The sequence below is a fragment of the Camelina sativa genome, chromosome 11, assembly GCF_000633955.1.
Source record: "Camelina sativa cultivar DH55 chromosome 11, Cs, whole genome shotgun sequence".
Taxonomy (NCBI): Eukaryota; Viridiplantae; Streptophyta; class Magnoliopsida; order Brassicales; family Brassicaceae; genus Camelina; species Camelina sativa.
The window spans coordinates 34,723,473-34,742,623 of record NC_025695.1 but is presented as its reverse complement, the minus strand read 5'-3'; the positions used below and the strand labels follow the sequence as shown (position 1 = coordinate 34,742,623).

The 19,151-nt window shown below is 37.3% G+C and overlaps 2 protein-coding genes across 4 annotated transcripts; one reads left to right on the top strand and one right to left on the bottom strand.

Annotated features, from left to right (window-relative positions):
* On the top strand, nucleotides 3,719–7,396 carry LOC104725155 (QWRF motif-containing protein 9-like). 3 transcript variants are annotated; one of them, XM_010443763.1, is made up of 7 exons: nucleotides 3,719–5,661; nucleotides 5,973–6,092; nucleotides 6,230–6,346; nucleotides 6,432–6,521; nucleotides 6,876–6,983; nucleotides 7,051–7,120; nucleotides 7,307–7,396. In XM_010443763.1, exons 1-6 carry the CDS (start codon nucleotides 4,429–4,431, stop codon nucleotides 7,093–7,095), a joined length of 1,713 nt encoding a protein of 570 aa, XP_010442065.1. In that variant the 5' UTR covers nucleotides 3,719–4,428; the 3' UTR covers nucleotides 7,096–7,120; nucleotides 7,307–7,396. The 3 variants fall into 3 exon arrangements, with proteins under 3 accessions (XP_010442065.1, XP_010442064.1, XP_010442063.1); XM_010443762.1 differs by having other exon boundaries at nucleotides 7,339–7,368; XM_010443761.1 differs by lacking the exon at nucleotides 7,307–7,396 and having other exon boundaries at nucleotides 7,051–7,300.
* LOC104725154 (zinc finger protein AZF3-like) lies at nucleotides 7,496–8,430 on the bottom strand. Its single transcript, XM_010443760.2, has one exon. It carries the CDS (start codon nucleotides 8,227–8,229, stop codon nucleotides 7,636–7,638), a length of 594 nt encoding a protein of 197 aa, XP_010442062.1. The 5' UTR covers nucleotides 8,230–8,430; the 3' UTR covers nucleotides 7,496–7,635.

Sequence of the window (19,151 nt, the reverse complement as noted above, 5' to 3'; positions counted from 1 at the left end):
TCTAGCAACCTAGCAAGCCAGACAACATCCAATCGAGAGTCCCTAGAACATCCTCCTCTTCTTTGCCTTGATTCCACGATCACACTTTGCCTTTACCTGCACTACAAACACAAATTGCAATGCATGAGTATTTAATAAATACTCAGTAAGGCAATCCTCCCATCTACTGGGCTACACACACAAGCAATAGAGACATCTTCAACCATCAATCAACAATAAAAAACACATCAATAACAAACCAGGACTCTGCATCGACCGACACCGATTGGGGTTGCATCGACCGACACAAAGCTTGCATCGACCGACACATGCTCGACATAGCACGAAAACCCTAGAGTTAACGCGCCGTCCTCACATTTGCATCGACCGACGCACATGCCGAGCATCGTTTTTCCCTGAAGCTTCTCGCCGGATCTTCGTTCCTACAACCACAAAACTCGATCCCAAGCTACAAGAAAGCTTCCCATCATCCCACATAACATACTAACAAGCCTAACAACACATAATCAAGTAGATCAGAGAAATCTCCAGCTTAGATAAGCCATGGTCATGCACTTACCTTTGCCAAGACGATTATGAACCTTAAACAAGCAAGAAAACACTTCTAGGAAGCTCCTACAACGATCCCAGCTACAGATCTCTACAGGAACATCCTCAAATCCCCTAAAATCCTCAAGAACACTAAAGAACACTTTTCTCTCTTTCTTTTCTCTCAAAAACAGCTAAACTCGTCGAATGAGACAAAAACTCGAGTTAAGGGTTTTCCCTAACCCCAAAACGCAGCATTTAACTTAAACTCGTCCACACATAACCGGATTTGCATCGACCGATGCACATAGTACATCGATCGATACACCCTCTAAACCAGGATTCCGGTTCGCAGATGTTACAATTATCCACCATGATTTCCTTCTCCTTTGTTATTATCTTAACGACGATCCAACACGTTCACGAAAAAACACATCCAATAAATTTACTTGTTATTATCTTTGCCTTTGTTCCCATGTAATGTTACAATTTACAAATAAAAAATTGGACCAAATTGATTTAATAAAGTGTCGAACACTCAAGTTATCATCAAGGCAAGCAAGAGTCATGAATTAATCAACTGACGTACATAGAAGCGTCATTTAGAATTTAAGAATCTACATATGCCTTGTAACATAGAATTAGGGCAACAAATCCTCCAGAATTCAAAATATTCATTTTAAGTTTAATAAATCAAACTTAGAATTTAAAAATTCAATTGTCTAACACACACTCACGAGTATCCCAAATTCTCTCCTAATAACTTTCATAGAAAATATATTGAGGACGTGAATGAAAACCTGAGATAAGCGGTTTTCAAGAAAAAATTGACAAAACCGCAATCATATAGAAAATTATAAATTGCGTTTTCCAATTTTTTTTTTTTTTTTTTTTTGTGATTTGTGGTTTTATCTACTCATTTTTTGCCTTGAACCGCTTTTGTACTGCAACATGTGTTTTATTTAGAAGTTTTTAACTAAAAACTGAAGTAGTACTACAATATTTTTTAACAATTAAATACAGATACAAATAAAAACATAAAATCTATATATACATTTTTGAAGTACATTTTGGGTTCTACCCTTATATTTGTACTTATTTACAAATTTAATCTCTAAATAATTTCCAAAAATAGCATTACTTCAGATTTTTTGTTTCCTAAATATTTTACATACCATTCTAACCAAAAAAATACAGTAGAATCAATATGGAAACAGAAACTATGATATATTTAACCACACTTCTATTGTGCATTGAAGATATTCTAACTATGAATCCTTTGCAAACAAAAAAAACAACAATTTGATTCCTGTTTTTTTTTTCCAAAACTTGTGAGCTTTGATTCTTAACGTAAGAAGAATTTCGATTCACATTTATTTAAATATTATAATTAATATATATAAACCTAATAAAATTTTAAAATATTATGAATATGTAAAATTAAATTTTTTAAAAATACTATATAATATGGTTATATAGTTGATGGGTTATAAAGACGACATGTTGGAATTAATAAAATATTATTAAATTTATGCTAACACGGGTTAAATCTCATTTTATTATTTGTCAACACTATTAATATTAGAATATTTGAGATAGAAACATTAAGTAGATTTAACTAAGATTGTGTAAAATAGTTAAATCATAAGGAAAAATGTGACTTAATCATAGAGTATAAATGACTTATTATGTATTTAGATCCTTTATTTTTGTTATAATAATTAAAATCAAAATAGAATCTCAAACACTAAACAAAACAAACTAAATATAACAAACAATGGTCATGAAGTATATTGCAGATTAAAAAATTAATATAAACATTTAATCGCACAAATGGTCGAGAAATTTAGTTATTCATCTATTTGAAAAACATCCAATATTTAACAAACAAATACAATATAAAATATAAATAATAATAAAAAATATATACACGCGGTATACCGCGAGTTAAATTCTAGTTATTAATACATAATTTAGTAGTAGGTACATATAACTATTAATAACTCCAGTTAGTTTTATAAATAAATAGATCTTTTATGATTGCATAAATTTAGATATTTAAGGTTCTTAATATTTTTCTATTAACACAAAAACATAAAAATTTACAATTATATTAATTATTTATAATTTTAAATCTATATATACATTTTTGGAGACACTTATGAAATAAATCTTGAAATTCAAACCTATTTACAAGTATAGCATTGACATTAATATTTTTAATTATGATTTGTGATTTTTAATTAAGGTTTCTGATTTTTGATTTAAATTATGCTTTCAATACAAAATCTGTGGTAATATACGATTCTTTTCCAAAATTTTTGCTCCATTTAATTACGAATTTATTTCTATATACGATTATCCTAAAATATCTTACCTACATATATGATTTATACATACGGCAATCAGATCTTTATTACTCTTCTTATTTCCTCTAATTAGATCTTCCCATATATTGCTAAGACTCTGCCAAACAAACAATCTGACATTAGTTTACTTTCGAAATATCTGCAAAAAAGGAAACCAATATTAGATCTTCCCATATATTGCTAAGACTTGGTTCCAAATTCTGCTTTATTCATTTTTTGGAAATTGTAATATATTATCACAATGAACGTTACTAGCATATTACAAGCATATTCTATTATATATGCTTAAACCAATTAATTTTGTTTCAAAACTGTTATCTGTGAGGATTTTTTCAACTTGATCATCAAGATTTTCGCTCTTACTAACCCAAAACCCTCTCAAAATACTATAAATAAGACTCAACATCTAAGTTCACCAAACATGATAAACACTTCCTCTATAGCAAAAGCAAGCATAGTTTAATTACGGCAATTTTTTATCATCTTCGTTTGAAGTACATTTTATCGTCTATAATATTGTTTTGTTAATCTTTGTTATTTTATGATAATTTTTTTTTAGTTCTAATTTTTATGTTTGAGTAGCAATCGAGTTATAAAGATCATGTATCCACCTAATTATGCTTTATTAATCCTAAAGTTTGTTACTATCAGGGGTAAATGGAGGTACTAACCTTTTTCATGTGTCCTATATGAAATCGAACGTTGCTTCTTCATTAAACGCTCCGATCTGAATCATTAATTTAGAAATTATCACTTGCGACAGTGTTTTGCTCCCGCTTGAGAACATATTATCAATCTTTTCTTGAACTAACTTTCAAACTCTGTAATTATATTAATAATTGATGATAGTAATTGTCCATGTTCATAACAAGATTACATATTAGAGCAAGTGGTAATATTATTTATAACAAGATTATACATTATAACAAAAACGAGATCAGAGCAAATGGTAATATTATTTTCCGGCGGAGCATCATTTAGTGGTAGTGGTAATTATAAACGGTGTTGAAACTGAAAGAATGGCCGGGGCTGCACGAACGCAAATCCCCTCTGCCACAAATAATGACGTAGGCTCTTCTTCATGGGAAGACCTTAAGCTAAGCACCCCTCCGTGATGTGCAATGGAGGTCACTAGCCTAGGCCACTCGTCTGCATGATCACGAGTTGACTCCGTCCAGGTAAGTAATTAGCTCGTACACACCGCTTCTATATTTATACCCCTGCTTCCCTAGTCATTTCTATGGGTTTGAGCGATGTGGGACTTTTTATAGATTTGGATTTGCGCATTTATTAAATTAACAAAGTAAAGAGACGACGACAGTTATGAGTTATGGTCTCACGTAATTATCTCCTCTTCCCCACACACTCTATTCTCTCGCCGGAGATTTATACTTTACAGTGCAAAACTGACGCACATTTCAAGTAAACTCAAACCCTAGTTTCGCCGGAAAACTCTCAAAAACCCGATGGAGAAATCATCCACTATATAAATCTCTCCTCACTGCTCACATTTCGCAATGTTGATTTCCCAATGTCGGAGATGACAGCTGCAATTTCGGCTTCGTTCAACGCCGCTAAACAGAACAAACCGCCGTCGTTTCCGTCGGAAACACCGCATCGCCGTCCTAAATCACGAGATGTACCGTCGCGTTACCTTAACGGCGCTTCCTCTTTTTCGTCGTCGTCGGTTTTCCACCAATCGTCGTCACCGTCCTCCGCGGCGAAGAGATGTCAATCGCCGATTGTTACTCGGCCGGTGACTCCGTCTGTTGCTATAAATCGGCCGAGATCAACACCACGTCGTGAGGCGTTAGATCGACGAGGTAGTGGTGGAGAGGTTTCTTCAGCGCAGAGAATGTTGTTGACTTCTGGGAGAAGCTTGTTTGCGTCGTTTCAGGCGGATTCGTTCACAGGGAGTGAGTTTAGATCGAAGCTAAACTCATCTCCGGGGAGAGGAACAGTAGAGAAGAAGAAGAAGACGATTCCGACGGCAACAACATCTAGGAGTTGTGGAGCTCAGCAAGAGAAGACAAAGCTCAATGAGCAATGGCCTAGGTCTCTGCAACCGAGTTGTTTGAGTAGAAGTGTAGACTTCACTGATACTAGGAAGAAACTGAACGGATCTGGCAATGGTGTGGCTAGAGCTCTTCAGAATTCCATGGTGAATAATAGACCGCGGATGACGAGAGATTCATCGAGTGTTGAATTAGAGACTGAGAGTGTTTCTTCTGGAAGCTCTAATGGAAGAGGGAAGTTGTTACCAGCTCGTGGCAATGTGGTTAAGGGGAGAGTTCCGCAATTGGCTAGTAATCGGTCGCAGCATCGGTTAGAGCCTGGCTCACAGGTTGCTAAATCTAATGGACTGAGGAAGGTATCGGTGGATGCTCATGTGTTGTCCCCAAAAGGAAGCCAATTGTTTTCAAAGAGTGAGCAGATTCGACCTGCTTCACCTAGCAAGTTTGGTATGATTGCAGCTTCCTCGAGAGGAGCCAGCATTGCTAGAGGAATAAGCCCTTCGAGAGGCGTGGTTCCTCCAAGAGGGATTAGCCCTTCAGGCAGGATGAGCCCACTAAGAGTGAGAAGCTCCCTGACTAAAAACATGCCTTTGGTTCTGAATTCTGCTGTGGATGTTAAAGAGAAGATCAGAGATAATGGTGTTGCTGATGCTCACTTGTTAAAGCTATTACACAATAGGTTGCTGCAGTGGCGATTTGCTAATGCACGAGCAAATGCTGTTATCTCTTCACAAAAGTTGAGAGCGGAGGTAAGTAAATCATTTTCGTCCTGAATGCTTTAGAACCTTGATTATTAGCACAATTAGTGTTTCCAATCAATTTTGGATTTTAACATTCGGTCACTTTGAATGTGACAATAGCTAATGGTTTTAGAATCAGTTAATTTCAATGAAAACAAGCTCTTAGGCACGTCTCTCTTGTGTTAAAACAAAATAAATATGTTATGTTGTACAGGCTTGTCTATGCCAACTATGTCCAAGTGGCTAAGTTTTAAGTTGTTAGTTTCAGTTGGTTTTCAATGAGAGGCCACAAACTCCGATGAAGCTTGTTTTCATTGCAGAAAAGATTGTACAATGCATGGATAAGTATCTCTAAGCTGTATGATTCTGTCAGAGCGAAAAGAATTGAATTGCAGCACCTGAAGCAGAACTTGAAACTGATATCTATTCTCAATAGTCAGGTAAGTTTACACTTTTATATGAGTGATTCTCCCTTTTAGGTTCATTTTTATGTCCTGCCTCTTATAGCTTTGGGACCTTCTCCAAATTGGATCTTACTTTAGCAAGAAAGTTCATTTTTTTTCATGCAAATATATAGATGGAACATCTAGAAGAGTGGTTGGTTATGGAACGGGATTATATGAGTTCTTTGGTAGGAGCTGCTGAAGCGTTGAAAGGCAGCACGCTTTGTCTACCTGTTGATTGCGGGGCAATGGTTTGACTCTTACTCACACGTATTGCCTATAGTACTGTATTGAGAAAAGATATGTTATGCTTGCTGATGATGATACCATATGCAGGTAAACGTACACAGTGTTAAGGATGCCATTTGCTCAGCAGTTGATGTTATGCAAGCAATGGCATCTTCCATATGTTTGTTGCTGCCAAAGGTGACCCAATCTTTCCCTCGTCGTGTTTAGTTTTTTTTCTGCCGTACTCAATAGTGTGTAGCTGCAATTTTTAACACCTACACGGAATTGTCAAGACAAATAGAGAGTAAGCAATGTACTGAGTTGGCAGAGCACATCCCTTCTTGTTTAATTGCGCCCATCTCCTCTTGCAGTCAAGTGAATAGTCCACTATCTTCGCTTACGCATTATTCTCTGATTATGATTAGAGTCTTAATATCTGGTCTAAAGTACTTTGTTCCATAATTTTGTCAGCACTACGTGATTGTGAGAAGAGGATTTGCGTCGATAAGTTATTCATATTTATATACTAAAAAGTGAATCCCATTTTCTCAGGTTGGGAAGATAAGCAGCTTGGCAGCAGAACTTGGCAGTGTAAGCGTCAAGGAGGAAAGGATGCTCGACGTGTGCCGGGACCTCCTAAACACAATATCAGCTCTGCAGGTACGATATCTAAATTTTGATCCATTCTGTAACTAGAGATTTGGGGATTTATCTTTAAACTATGCAGGTAACGGAATGCAGTTTGAAGACACAGATTACACAGCTACGATAGTTAAAGTGACAAAAGTTAACAGAATGTAAGTACGAAAGCCACTCAATATGGTCAAATTTTGGAGTTATGAGAATGTAAGGAGATCATCTGATTCAAATAGGGGGGCCAATTCAGTTTGATAGTTTAACTTTAACAACAAGAAGTCTGGTTGTAAATATACAAGTCGTGGTTTAAATCAAATTTAATTTGCTGTGCTACTTCTGTTCTGCAGATATTAATGTTTAGTGTGTACTTTCGAAACAGAGGGACTGAAACATATATAGCTAATCATCCAAATAATTCAGGTAGATCATGAACAATTGAACATCTTTTTTTTTTTTAGACTACTTTTGTAGGTAACTCAACCAAAATTGTTATATATATAGAAATATCTAAATAATTTATGGGAATTTGTCTGAATTTATAAATAATATTTTATAAGTTGTAACTTGTAGAAAACATAAACATCAAAAAAAAAATTGAATATTTTGTTTGCAAAACTGGATTCTTTGAAATCGAAAATTTGGTATTTACAGTTTATATAGTAAACTTTACCAAACTTCACTTCAGGCAAGGCTTCTTCGCCGCCATCGGACTCATCACTTCGTCGTCCGGCGAAATTTCCCGTACCTGCCTAATATTAAGGTCAAACCCACGGTGGCTATTACTGCTGACGTGGCTAGTAGATCCCACACCTTCCGAATTCGAAACGCCTCCGTTTCCATTCCCTTCGTAATGGCACCGCTTGTGGCCGCCAAGAGCTTGACCGGTGGCGAACGATTTCAAACAGATCGAACAAACGTGAGATTTCACGGCGGCGGAAACTGCCATCGACTTATCTTTATCTTCACCTCCGATTAAACTCCGGTGGCTCGCCTTGTGACCGCCGAGAGCTTGGTAAGACGAAAACGTCTTGTCACATACGCCACACTTATAACCCGGCTTCTTGGCGGCCGTTACAGTATCAAGATCGCCGCGGTCGCGAGCAAGAAGCATGAGACAGAAAGCTAGATACTCTTCTTCAGTGAGACCGTGGTCGTGATGACCAGATCTAGAACGTTTTGATCGTTTCTTGCCTCTGGTCCATTGCTCAAAACCATGAAATCTTGTTGCCTCTTCGACCAGTCTTGGTGAATTCAGAGCTTCAAGGGCCATTGTTACAAGAATTATTAAAAACCTAAGTAAAAGAGCAGAGAGAGATATATAGAATAAGGTGAAGTGTGGAGAGGAATCTTGAGAGGAGAGGAAGTTGCGTGAGAAGAAGAGTGAGAGTGGGTGGCCAAATTGGGCCGATTTAGTTATTTTAGTTGAAACGAGATATGTGCGGAGCAAGTTGTTGTAAGTTGTAACCAAAGTATGTTAATAAAATATTATTTTAGAATTTGGTGAGAGTGGAACATATATTTATTTTGGCACGTTTGTGTGGGGAGAGTAGTGATAAAGAGGCACACAAGTCGGGCTATGTACTCTTCTTCTGATTAGTTGAGAGTTGACATTTGAATCCAACTCCATTGATAATGATTGCTTCTTTTAAAACTTATAGACCATGTCTCTAAACCTAGACCGTATTTTATTTATAATTTAATTACATCTAGCTTTTCATGTATGTTTTAAGACACTTTGCATATACTGTATACATTGTAATTTATCAAGTGTAGGTTTGTATCGATGTATAAAGTAGGGAATTTCACAAGAAATGTTATTTTTAAAACAAAAGCTATGAGAAATGCTAGTTTGTATTTTTCTTTTTTAAATTGCCACTTTTAAATTATATGCCACATATAAAAAGATAAAAACATCCTTAAATTCAAGAAACAAGAGAGATGAAATATGTAGGCGACTGTTTTGTGCGGCTCCTAACGGATCATTAATAACACGATTCTCTTTCATTACTTTGTATTTGGGTAGACAATATTTAAGACATTATAACAATGAGTAATTATTGTCCATTCATAATATGGTAGACAATGTTATTATGAGTCACACTGTGGACAATTATTTTGTTTCTATCCAATTATTGTAATACAAGAGAACTTGGACAATAGTTTTTAGTCAAATTTGGACAATAATGGTAATTGTTAACATTGTTGTCTATTAATTAAAATGTGGTAGGCAATCTATCCAAATAGTGTAAGACAAATAAGATTTTTGCACAAACTTTTTCATTACTCATGTTAGTGATTGACCAAAATAGAATACATTTAGACTTTAGAGGAACAAAAGAGTAGGGTTTACATAATAAAATTCTGAAGGTAGATAGATAAAAACGCAAGGAGGGACAACAAACAAACATGTCCACCGTAGGTCAGTGCATTTGCTGTCAACAGACCTGAAATGTGTATAAAAAATGGTCAAGCCAAACGAATATAGTCCACTTAAGAGAACGAAAGACATAATAGTGGTGGACAAAAACCTTGCATGTTAAAATTGGTCCACTAGAGCTACAGACCTGAAGTGTAGATAATTTTTTTGGTTAGCAATTGACACAAAGGGTCAAACCAAACATATATGATCTACTAATTAAGAAAACGAAAGACATTATAGTGATGGACAAAAACTTTGACTGTTGAATCTGGTTCACCAGAACTGCAGACCTGCCGTGAGTACAATTTTTTTTATTAGCAATAGACAAAAAGGTTCAGACCAAACCGATATGGTCCACTTAAGAGAACAAATAACATAATAAGGGTGGACAAAAAACCTTGGTCGTTGGATTTGGTCCACCGAATTTGTAGACTTGTAGTGTTGACATTTTTTTGGTTAGCAATGGACATAAAGGGTCAGGCCAAACGGATTTGGTTTACGTAAGAGAACGAATGACATAATAGTGGTGGACAAAAACCTTGGATGTTGGATCTGGTCCACCAGAACTGCAGATCTGCTGTGAGTACAATTTTTTTTGTTAACAGTAGACACAAAGGGTCAGACCAAACATATATGGTTCATAAACATAACGAATGACATAATAGTGGTAGAAAAAACATGGGTTGTTGGATCTGGTCTACCGTTTCTGCATATAAAGAATTTCCTCATTATGTGCAGGCGGCGGATTGAAACAGATGGACTTTGGTATAGAGAGATTCAATTTGTGTCGGCGACAGACTGAAAGAGTATGAGATTGAAGAAGATGAAAAGTTGAGAGAACCTGAGATAGAAGAAACGAAAAGTCGAAAGTTAGAATGAGGAGAGAGAGATTTGTGTTTTGGAGAAATAATTAGGTTTATGTTTTAAAAGAAAAAGGGTATAAAAGTCTTTTGACTATGGAGTTGTGGCAGGTGGGACAATGAGTAGGAGAAAATGACATTAGGCAAAATGTTAGGTACTATTTATGGTAGTATTGACAAATTTCTCTTTAAAATATTGTTAAGCGGACTAATCATTCATTTTGAGTGGGTTAGCGCCTAATACGAAAAATCAAAAAATAATTCGCGTTTTTTCATGAACTGTTTTATTTATTTATTTATTTATTTATTTATTATTATTATTATTATTATTATTATTATTATTAATTAAAAAATAATGTAACATTTATTCGACAAAAATATTGTTTTACATGAAGTGCAGCCTTGATGAGACTATGCCAAAATACATTTCACAAAGAAAAAAAAAATTGTGGTCTTGAGAAAAACTATTAAAATTATCTCGAGGCAAGCCAAGTAATCATGTAGCCATCAAACTGTTCACCCCTTTGAAGCTGTATTAAATATATCCTGTTTCGAACATCCTGATCAAGTCGTCGCAGTTACTATGCCAAAGGAGAAGGAACTATACCATGACGCCGGTCATTGCGCTCTCCCCACAGAGAATGTATAGATAACTGAAACACATACCGCACCAAGAAGAGCAAATCATATCTGAGTGAAACATCTACTAGTAGTGTGAGTATATGACTCCAAACGGTTTTGAACCGTGTAAGGAGAAGCTTTGAGACGAGCGCAGACCAGAGTCTACGTGAGTAATGACACTCGAAAAATAAATGGTCCCGAGTTTCCAGAGAATAGTGACAGAAGCTACATGATGAGTCTGCTCCCACTCCTCGAGAGACAATTCAGAATTGTCTTTCGAGGAGAATGGTGACAGAAGCTCAACATTCTGTCACCCATCGAGAGACAATTCTGAATTGCAAGCCAAGCAAGAAAAGCGTGTTTAGGTGTAGCATGGTAGAACCATCCACCTTTATGCCAATATCTATGTGGTTTTTGTGCCCTAGTAGCTTCCCAAGTGTCTTTAGTGCTGAAGGAGTCTTTGTAGATGTCGCCATTCCCTTTCCAAAGGACCATGTCATCCATATCTCCTAACCCTTGTGTATTAAACCCCTCTACAATGTCCTCCATCTGATTTAATGTGACACCCCGGTTTCAGAGACTTGCAGAGAGGTTTAAAAGAATTGATTTGGCCACCTATGTCACAAAAGTTTACTTATCTTTTCGGTTCGGTCAAGGGTCCTCAGAGAACTTCACAGTTAAGCGTGCTTATGCTGGAGTAGTCTCAGGATGGGTGACCTTCCGGGAAGTGATTGTCGGAACTGTGCGAGTGAGGACAAAACACAGAGAAAGATCATGTGGTGATTTGTAGAGACGATAACAAGTCTTTAAAGCCTCCCGGACATAGCAAACCGACCGTCGGATATGGATGGGCTCACGGGCCTAGTGAGAGGACGTGATGGCCATTAAGGAAAGTGGGCCTATGGACTGGGACTGGACATGAGGTCCACTAAGAGGTGGTGGTCGGGGCGTTACAAGTGGTATCAAAGCCGAACCCAGACGAGTGTGGAGTCGAGTGGGCTCACACCGTCAGGGGATGATGGTCATGGTGTGCAATGAGGACGTTGCGATTTGTTAGTGGGGGTAAATTGTGACACCCCGGTTTCAGAGACTTGTAGAGAGGTTTAAAAGAATTTGGCCACCTATGTCACAAAAATGCACTTATCTTTCGATCAAGGATCCTGAGAGAACTCCACAGTTAAGCGTGCTTATGCTGGAGTAGTCTTAGGATGGGTGACCTTCCGGGAAGTGATTGTCGGAACTGTGCGAGTGAGGACAAAACAGAGGAAAAGATCATGTGGTGATTTGTAGGAACGGTAACAAGTCTTTAAAGCCTCCCGGAAATAGCAAATCGACCGTCGGATATGGATGGGCTCACGGGCCTAGTGAGAGGACGTGAGGCTCATTAAGGAAAGTGGGCCCAATGACTGAGAATGAACATGGGACCCACTAAGAGGTGGCGGTCGGGGCGTTACATTTAACGTGACTGATCTGTGTCGTCGTCGCCTGTGGTTATTTACAGCATCCGCAACAGTGACATGAAGACCAATTCCCATATCAATGCAACCTCTAAAACCAGTGATATCAATCAAACACCTCAAAGGGGACCAATTATCATACGAGAAGGAGACAGTTGTCCCATTACGCACCTCATATTTAACAAAATCAGAAGATAGACCTTGATATTTAAGAAGATTTTTCCACATCCAAGAACCTAATGTGGTAGTCTCTTTTAGCGACCAGAAAGAACCCTTCCGCAATAATAATTCCTTTGTCATTGCACCCATAACGAGTTTGATGATAGCAGTCTCCAAATTAGCTTTAAACAGCTAACCAGTGATATCAACCAAACACCTCAAAGGGGAGCAGTTATCATACGAGAAGGAGACAATTGTCCCATTACACACCTCATATTTAACAAAATCAGAAGCTAGACCTTGATATTTAAGAAGCTTTTTCCACATCCAAGAACCTAATGTGGTAGTCTCTTTTAGGGACCAGAAATAACCCTTTCGCAGTAATAATTCCTTTGTCATTGCACCCATAACGAGTTTGATGATAGCAGTCTCCAAATTAGCTTTAAACAGCTAACCTTATTTGCTTCCTTTGGAGATTGCAGGCCGAGACCCCCTTCCTCCTTTGGAAAACAAACATCGCTCCACGCCACCTTTGCTTTCTTAGTGTTTAAACTTGGACCAGACCAAAGAAAAGCAAAGCAAAGACTATCAATTTCTTTATTGCAGGAAATCAGGAGGCAAAATGCAGACATCCAAAAATTGGTTAAACTTTGAATAACCCAAGCAATGAGCTGAAGGCGTCCAGCAAACGAAAGATTACGAGCCGTCCAACTACTTATGCATTCCCGGATTTTCTCTAACAGGAGAGTATAATCAGTAATGGTCATCTTCCGTGTTAAAAGCGGCAAACCAAGATAACAATCTGGTAAACAACACCAGCTGCAATAGGGAAGGAGAGAAGGATGTCCTCCTTATCAGTGTCTTGTACGCCAGCCAAATACATTGTTGATTTCTCTAGACTTATTTTCAATCCTAAAACCATGGCAAACTGATCAAATATCTCAAGAACCCCCTCAATAGACCTTTTTGTTCTATCATTGAATACCAACAAATCATCAGCAAAACACAAATGTGTAAGGTTGAGCTTTGCGCAACGTGGGTGATAGCATGTTTTTTTTTATCCTTGATCCATTGTATAAACTGCAGAGGGAATTTTAAAACCGACAATATACAAAAAGGAGGAACTACCATTGCACCGATTCAAAAGCCTTTGAGATATCAATCTTTAGGGTACAGCGAGAGGATTCAGTTTCCTTGTGGTAGTCTTTGACAAATTCGGAAGCCAACAATACATTTTCCATCAGCAGATAATTCTTCACAAAAGCTGATTGAGTTGGATAAATAAAATCTGGGAGTAAAACTTTTAATAGATTAGCAGTAATCTTGGAGATTACCTTATAAGTCACATTACAACAAGAAATAGGTCTGTAATCTTTCATCTCCTTTACCTCCTTTCTCTTTGGTATAAGTGCAAGAATTGTAATATTCACTTCTTTAGGAATAAAGCCAAATACGAAAAAAGATTGGATCGCCACCACAAAGTCTATCTTTACAAATGGATATGTTTCCCTAAGAAACTCCACTGTGTAACCATCAGACCCTAGAGTTTAATCCTTCGACATGGTAAATAACACATATTTTATTTCTTCTTCAAACACTAGTCGAACAAGTTGAGACTGTACTGCCTTAGAGCAACGATAAGGCAACAATATGTGAAGCTTCTCCTTAGAGGGGCCTCGGTAATAGTCTGGTTTATGAGTTAGAAAGTCCAAAAAAATCTCTCTGCTTCAACTTCCATCCCCTCCTGAGAATCAACTATAGTACCATCTAAGCCATGGAGTTCGTTGATCGCATTTATCACCTCTATAACCTTTGCCACCTTATGGAAAATCATATTATTACTGTCTCCAACCTTTAACCAGTGGAGCTTTGACCCCTGCTTCATAAATCGCTCCTCTAACCCCGAAAAATACATCCACCGAGTATATGCTTCTGACTTATTTCTCATTGCAGGACTAGTAGGATTAGAAAGAACTTCCAACTGCATCTTACATAACCTCTCATAAGCTTCTCTCGTCTTTTTCGTGAGAGATTCCAAACGATCTTTTCCCAGTTGTTTAATCCCTGGTTTCAGACCTTTAAGCTTCTAGGAGAAGTGATACATTGCAGAGGTGGAGTGGTAAAGTGCCTCTGTAGTATCCCAATAAGAGTGAACCAGAGGCATAAAAATCTTGTCCATTGCTAGCACATTTTCAAATTTGAAGGGTTTTCGAGTTGCAGGCTTGTCTGCTCCAGTTTTTATCCAACAACGGAGATGATCAGAGCAGCCTCCTCAAACACACCATAAGAGTGTGGAAACTTAGCAAACCAAGAATCATTTACTAATACCGATCCAATTTTTTACATATAATCTCCTCATCATCCGTTTTATTGCACCAAGTAAATAACGACTCTTTGGTACTGCAAATCACTCAATGAATAACATGTCACTTAAGCTTGAAAATTACACATTCCCATAGGCACAAATGGGTCTAAATCATAGCCAGAATGCTTTTCACCTTTTAGTATTTCGTTAAAATCGCCATACACCATCCACAGTTTACCTGGAAACAGAGGAGAACTCTGATGGCTGTGCAAATCTTCCCATAACAGCTTTTTTTCTGCTACCAAATTTGAAGCATAGACAAAAGAAACAAATAATTCATCTACCAAACCTTCCATTAGAATCAAACAAGTAATCATCTGACTGCTTGTAAAACATGGCGTTACTCTAACACGTAGACTCCAAACCACCCAAATCCGTCCAAGACGGTGGCATGCATAATTCGATATAAAAGACCATCTTGGGAAGACACAACCAACTATTCTCTCTGCCTTCCTTTCCTTCACCCTTGTTTCAAGAACACATCCAAATTGAAAACCATACTGCATCACCCAACTACGAACTACATCATGCTTTGAATCTTTGTTGAAATCCCAAACATTCCAGAAGAAGCTCGACATAAAAAATTAGGGGTTTGCCTTCTTACTCGGCTCCCGTATGGCCAGAGTCGAAGGATTAGAAACTACTTGTTGTGATGTTTTGAAGCCACAAGTTACAATTGTACACTAAGGTATGGAAGTCTTTGATAAAAATGGTTTCACCACAATTTCCACCATCCTCTCATTTTGTTCCACCAGCACCTGTTTTGTGTCAGTGCCTAGAGCTTTTCCATTATCATTCCCATCTACATCACCTTCTCCTGTCCCACTTAGAGCTGACTAAGAGTTAGATAAAAGGGAAACATCACCAAACTTTTTCTTTCCCGGACTTTGGCTTGGCTTATGAGGAGTGATTCATTGATCTTTCTCCTCTGCTACTACCTTATCTAAGATCACTGCATCCTTCCTAGTAACTATAGCCCCAAAGTCGGCAGGCACACTATCATCGATGACACCAGCTGGGAACGTATTACCAGCAACAGCAGTAGGCACCTTAAGAGTCCTTGAAACCAGTAACCTCCTACACATTCCCTACACTATCTGTAAAGCAGCATCACGATCAGTGGTGAGGCAAGCAGCCCCCATATGTTCCCACTTTTTACAAGAATTACTTCTAGGAGCTAACCATGGGTATGAGTACTTGATGATAACGTCCAACTCACCCTCCTCTTCTCCATTTTGGTGATACTCTTCCGGTAAATCTTTGGTAAGATCCGCCTCCACTAAGATTTGTGCCTCTTCAAAGCTAACACAAGCCTCTATTTTTGGATGAAGCTTAATTGGTTTCCCAACTGCACTAGCAAGAAACTCCAACCCTTTATCAATAAACATAGATGGTGGAACATTTTTCAACACTACCCAAAGTTGAATTGACTTCATGGTCGGTTATGTGTCCTCTGCAAAAAGGAGTCCCTTTTGAGAGTAGCATGGGGATACCCCCAATATTCCACATACCCCTATTCAAAACCATGTGCCACATCGCTTCACTGGGGATCCTAAATTTAGCCGGTGAGTCATTGACATTGTAAACATCAATGAGAGACGACTTATCGCTCAGTCTCCAAATTTTATTCACAACCATGTGAATCTTCCCCACATGCGAAGATGAAACATTGAGAAACTTCCCGATGAAAAAATATTCCCAAAGCAGCTTTGCTCCTTCAAACACCCCCTTTGGTACCACTACTCGTTGTTGCCACACTACTTCCGAGACCACAAAATCTTGTTGTGTAAACATATGTTGTTTAGCGAATTTCACCCACGATCTTTGCCTAGTCGGATCTAATGTTGCTTGCGGAGACACTACCACTACAGGGAAGGATCTGTCAGTGGGTTGCGAATCCACTTCAATCTCCTTAGCTGATCTTGTTTGATTCAAATTTGCTGAAACCATCGATTCCCCATTTTGAGAACTCACCATACCATTCCGTTGAGCCAAATCTTCCCTCGAAACTATGACCAACCCCTCCTCCGGTTGAGAACCCACGTTCTTCTGCGGCGGAGAGTCCGCCGACTGCATGAACCTTGACCTAGAAGCAAAAACCCTAGTCACACTCCACGTCAGCAAAAACTATATTTGTAGATTCAAGTTTCCTTGAACTGTTTTATTTAAGTAATAAAATGTATAATAATTTTTGTAATATATATAAAAATCTATAAATATGTCATAAGAAGAATAATAGAGAGAAAGGAATTTACATGCGTTTACTTGCAATTTTAACAATGTTTATTTCATATGAACGAATACATTCGTATTTATAGATGAAAATTGAGGCAAATATTGCTGTGAGTTATAATGAAAATTGGGCTCCATTTTTATTGCTATACGTAAAATCTTGACTTTTGCAACACTCTCCCTTGAAGTTCATTGTCATTTGTCCCTTCGATGTGTTTGGGTTGCCTCCTTAAAAACCTTTCTAGGAAACTTGTTGAGAAAAACCATAGTAAGGTAAAAGAGTACAACCACACTTGCTGCCCCTCGAATGAATTAGTGCAACACTCTAGAGATCCTATTGATGACGCATCCCAATGTTATGGACATGTTTTCTGAATATTGAAGTATGCAATGACTTTGTGAAAAGATCTGTTGCATTGTCAGATGATCTAACATATCTTACTTCAATTACCATATTCTTTTTAAGCTCTTGGGTATATGAGAAGAACTTTGGAGGGATGTGTATGGTTCTATCGCTTTTGATATATCTTTCCTTTGTCTGAGCAACAACATCATTATCTTCACATAAGACAGTTGGCTCTATATTTGCGATGATTCCACTACTTGACATAATGTGTTGACTTATTGACCTAAGCCATACACATTCTCTACTTGCCTCATGAAGTGCGATGATTTCAGCATGATTTGAGGAAGTAGCTACTAAAGTATGTTTTTGAGAGCCCCAAGATATGGCGGTGCCTCCAACAGAAAAACATATCCAGTCTGTGATCGAGCTTTATGTGGATCTAATAAATATCCTGCATCTGCAAAGGCCACCATTTGACATTTTGAGTCTTTAGGATAAAATAATCCTAAATTAATAGTCCCTTGAAGGTAACGAAAGACATGTTTTATTCCATTCCATTGTCTTTGTGTAGGGGATGAGCTGAACCTTGTCAAAAGGTTAACGACAAATGATATATCAAGCCGAGTGCAATTTGCAAGATACATTAGTGCTCCAATTGCACTTAGATACGGTACTTCAGGACCAAGTATCTCCTCATTTTCTTCATGTCGTCGGAAGGGATATTTTTCAATATTAAGTGATCTAACGACCATTGGTGTACTAAGAGGATTTGCTTTATCCATATGAAAGCATTTTAAAACTCTTTTATTGTATGTGGATTGGTGTACAAATATTCCCTTATGAGAATGTTAAATTTGTAAATCTAGACAAAACATTGTTTGTCCGAGATCTTTCATCTCAAACTCTCCTTTTAAATAGTTTGTTGCTTTATGAATGTCCTCTTTAGTTCCAATGATATTTAGATCATCAATATAGACCGAAATAATTACAAATCCAGATATTGTTTTCTTGATGAAAAAACAAGGTTATATATGATTATTCACATATCCTTCTTTAGTTAAGTACTCACTAAGACGATTATACCACATACGTCCGGATTGATTGAAACCATATAATGATCTTTGTAATTTTATTGCACATAATACTTTCGGTTTAGAGGTTAATGCTTTAGGCATATTAAATTCATCAGGAATTTTCATATAGATATAACTATCTAGTGATCCATATAAATATGTCGTTACAACATCCATGAGACGCATCTCTAGATTTTTATCAGCTGCTAGACTCATTAAAAATCTAAACGTGAGAGAATCCATAACGGGAGAATATGTTTCCTCATAATAAATCCCATGTCTTTGAGAAAAAACTTGGGCCACGAGACGAGCTTTGTACCTTGTTATCTCATTTTCTTCATTACGTTTTCAATCAAAACCCATTATTAACCAACAAGTTTTACACCCTTAGTTGTGGTCACAATTGGTCGGAATACATTTCTTTTGTTAATAGAATCAAGTTTGACTTGTATTGCATCTTTCCATTCTATCCAGACATGTCTCTTTTGACATTCTTATACTGAATTTGGTTTTGGATCTTGGGTTTCTTCATTTATTTCCTTTAAAACAAGATAGAAAAAAACATCATCTATTTATAGTTGATAGAAATATCATGATTTTCTTCAGATTCATGATGCTCTATATTGGTGGAGGAGTCATGATTCGTTTTTTCCATAATAT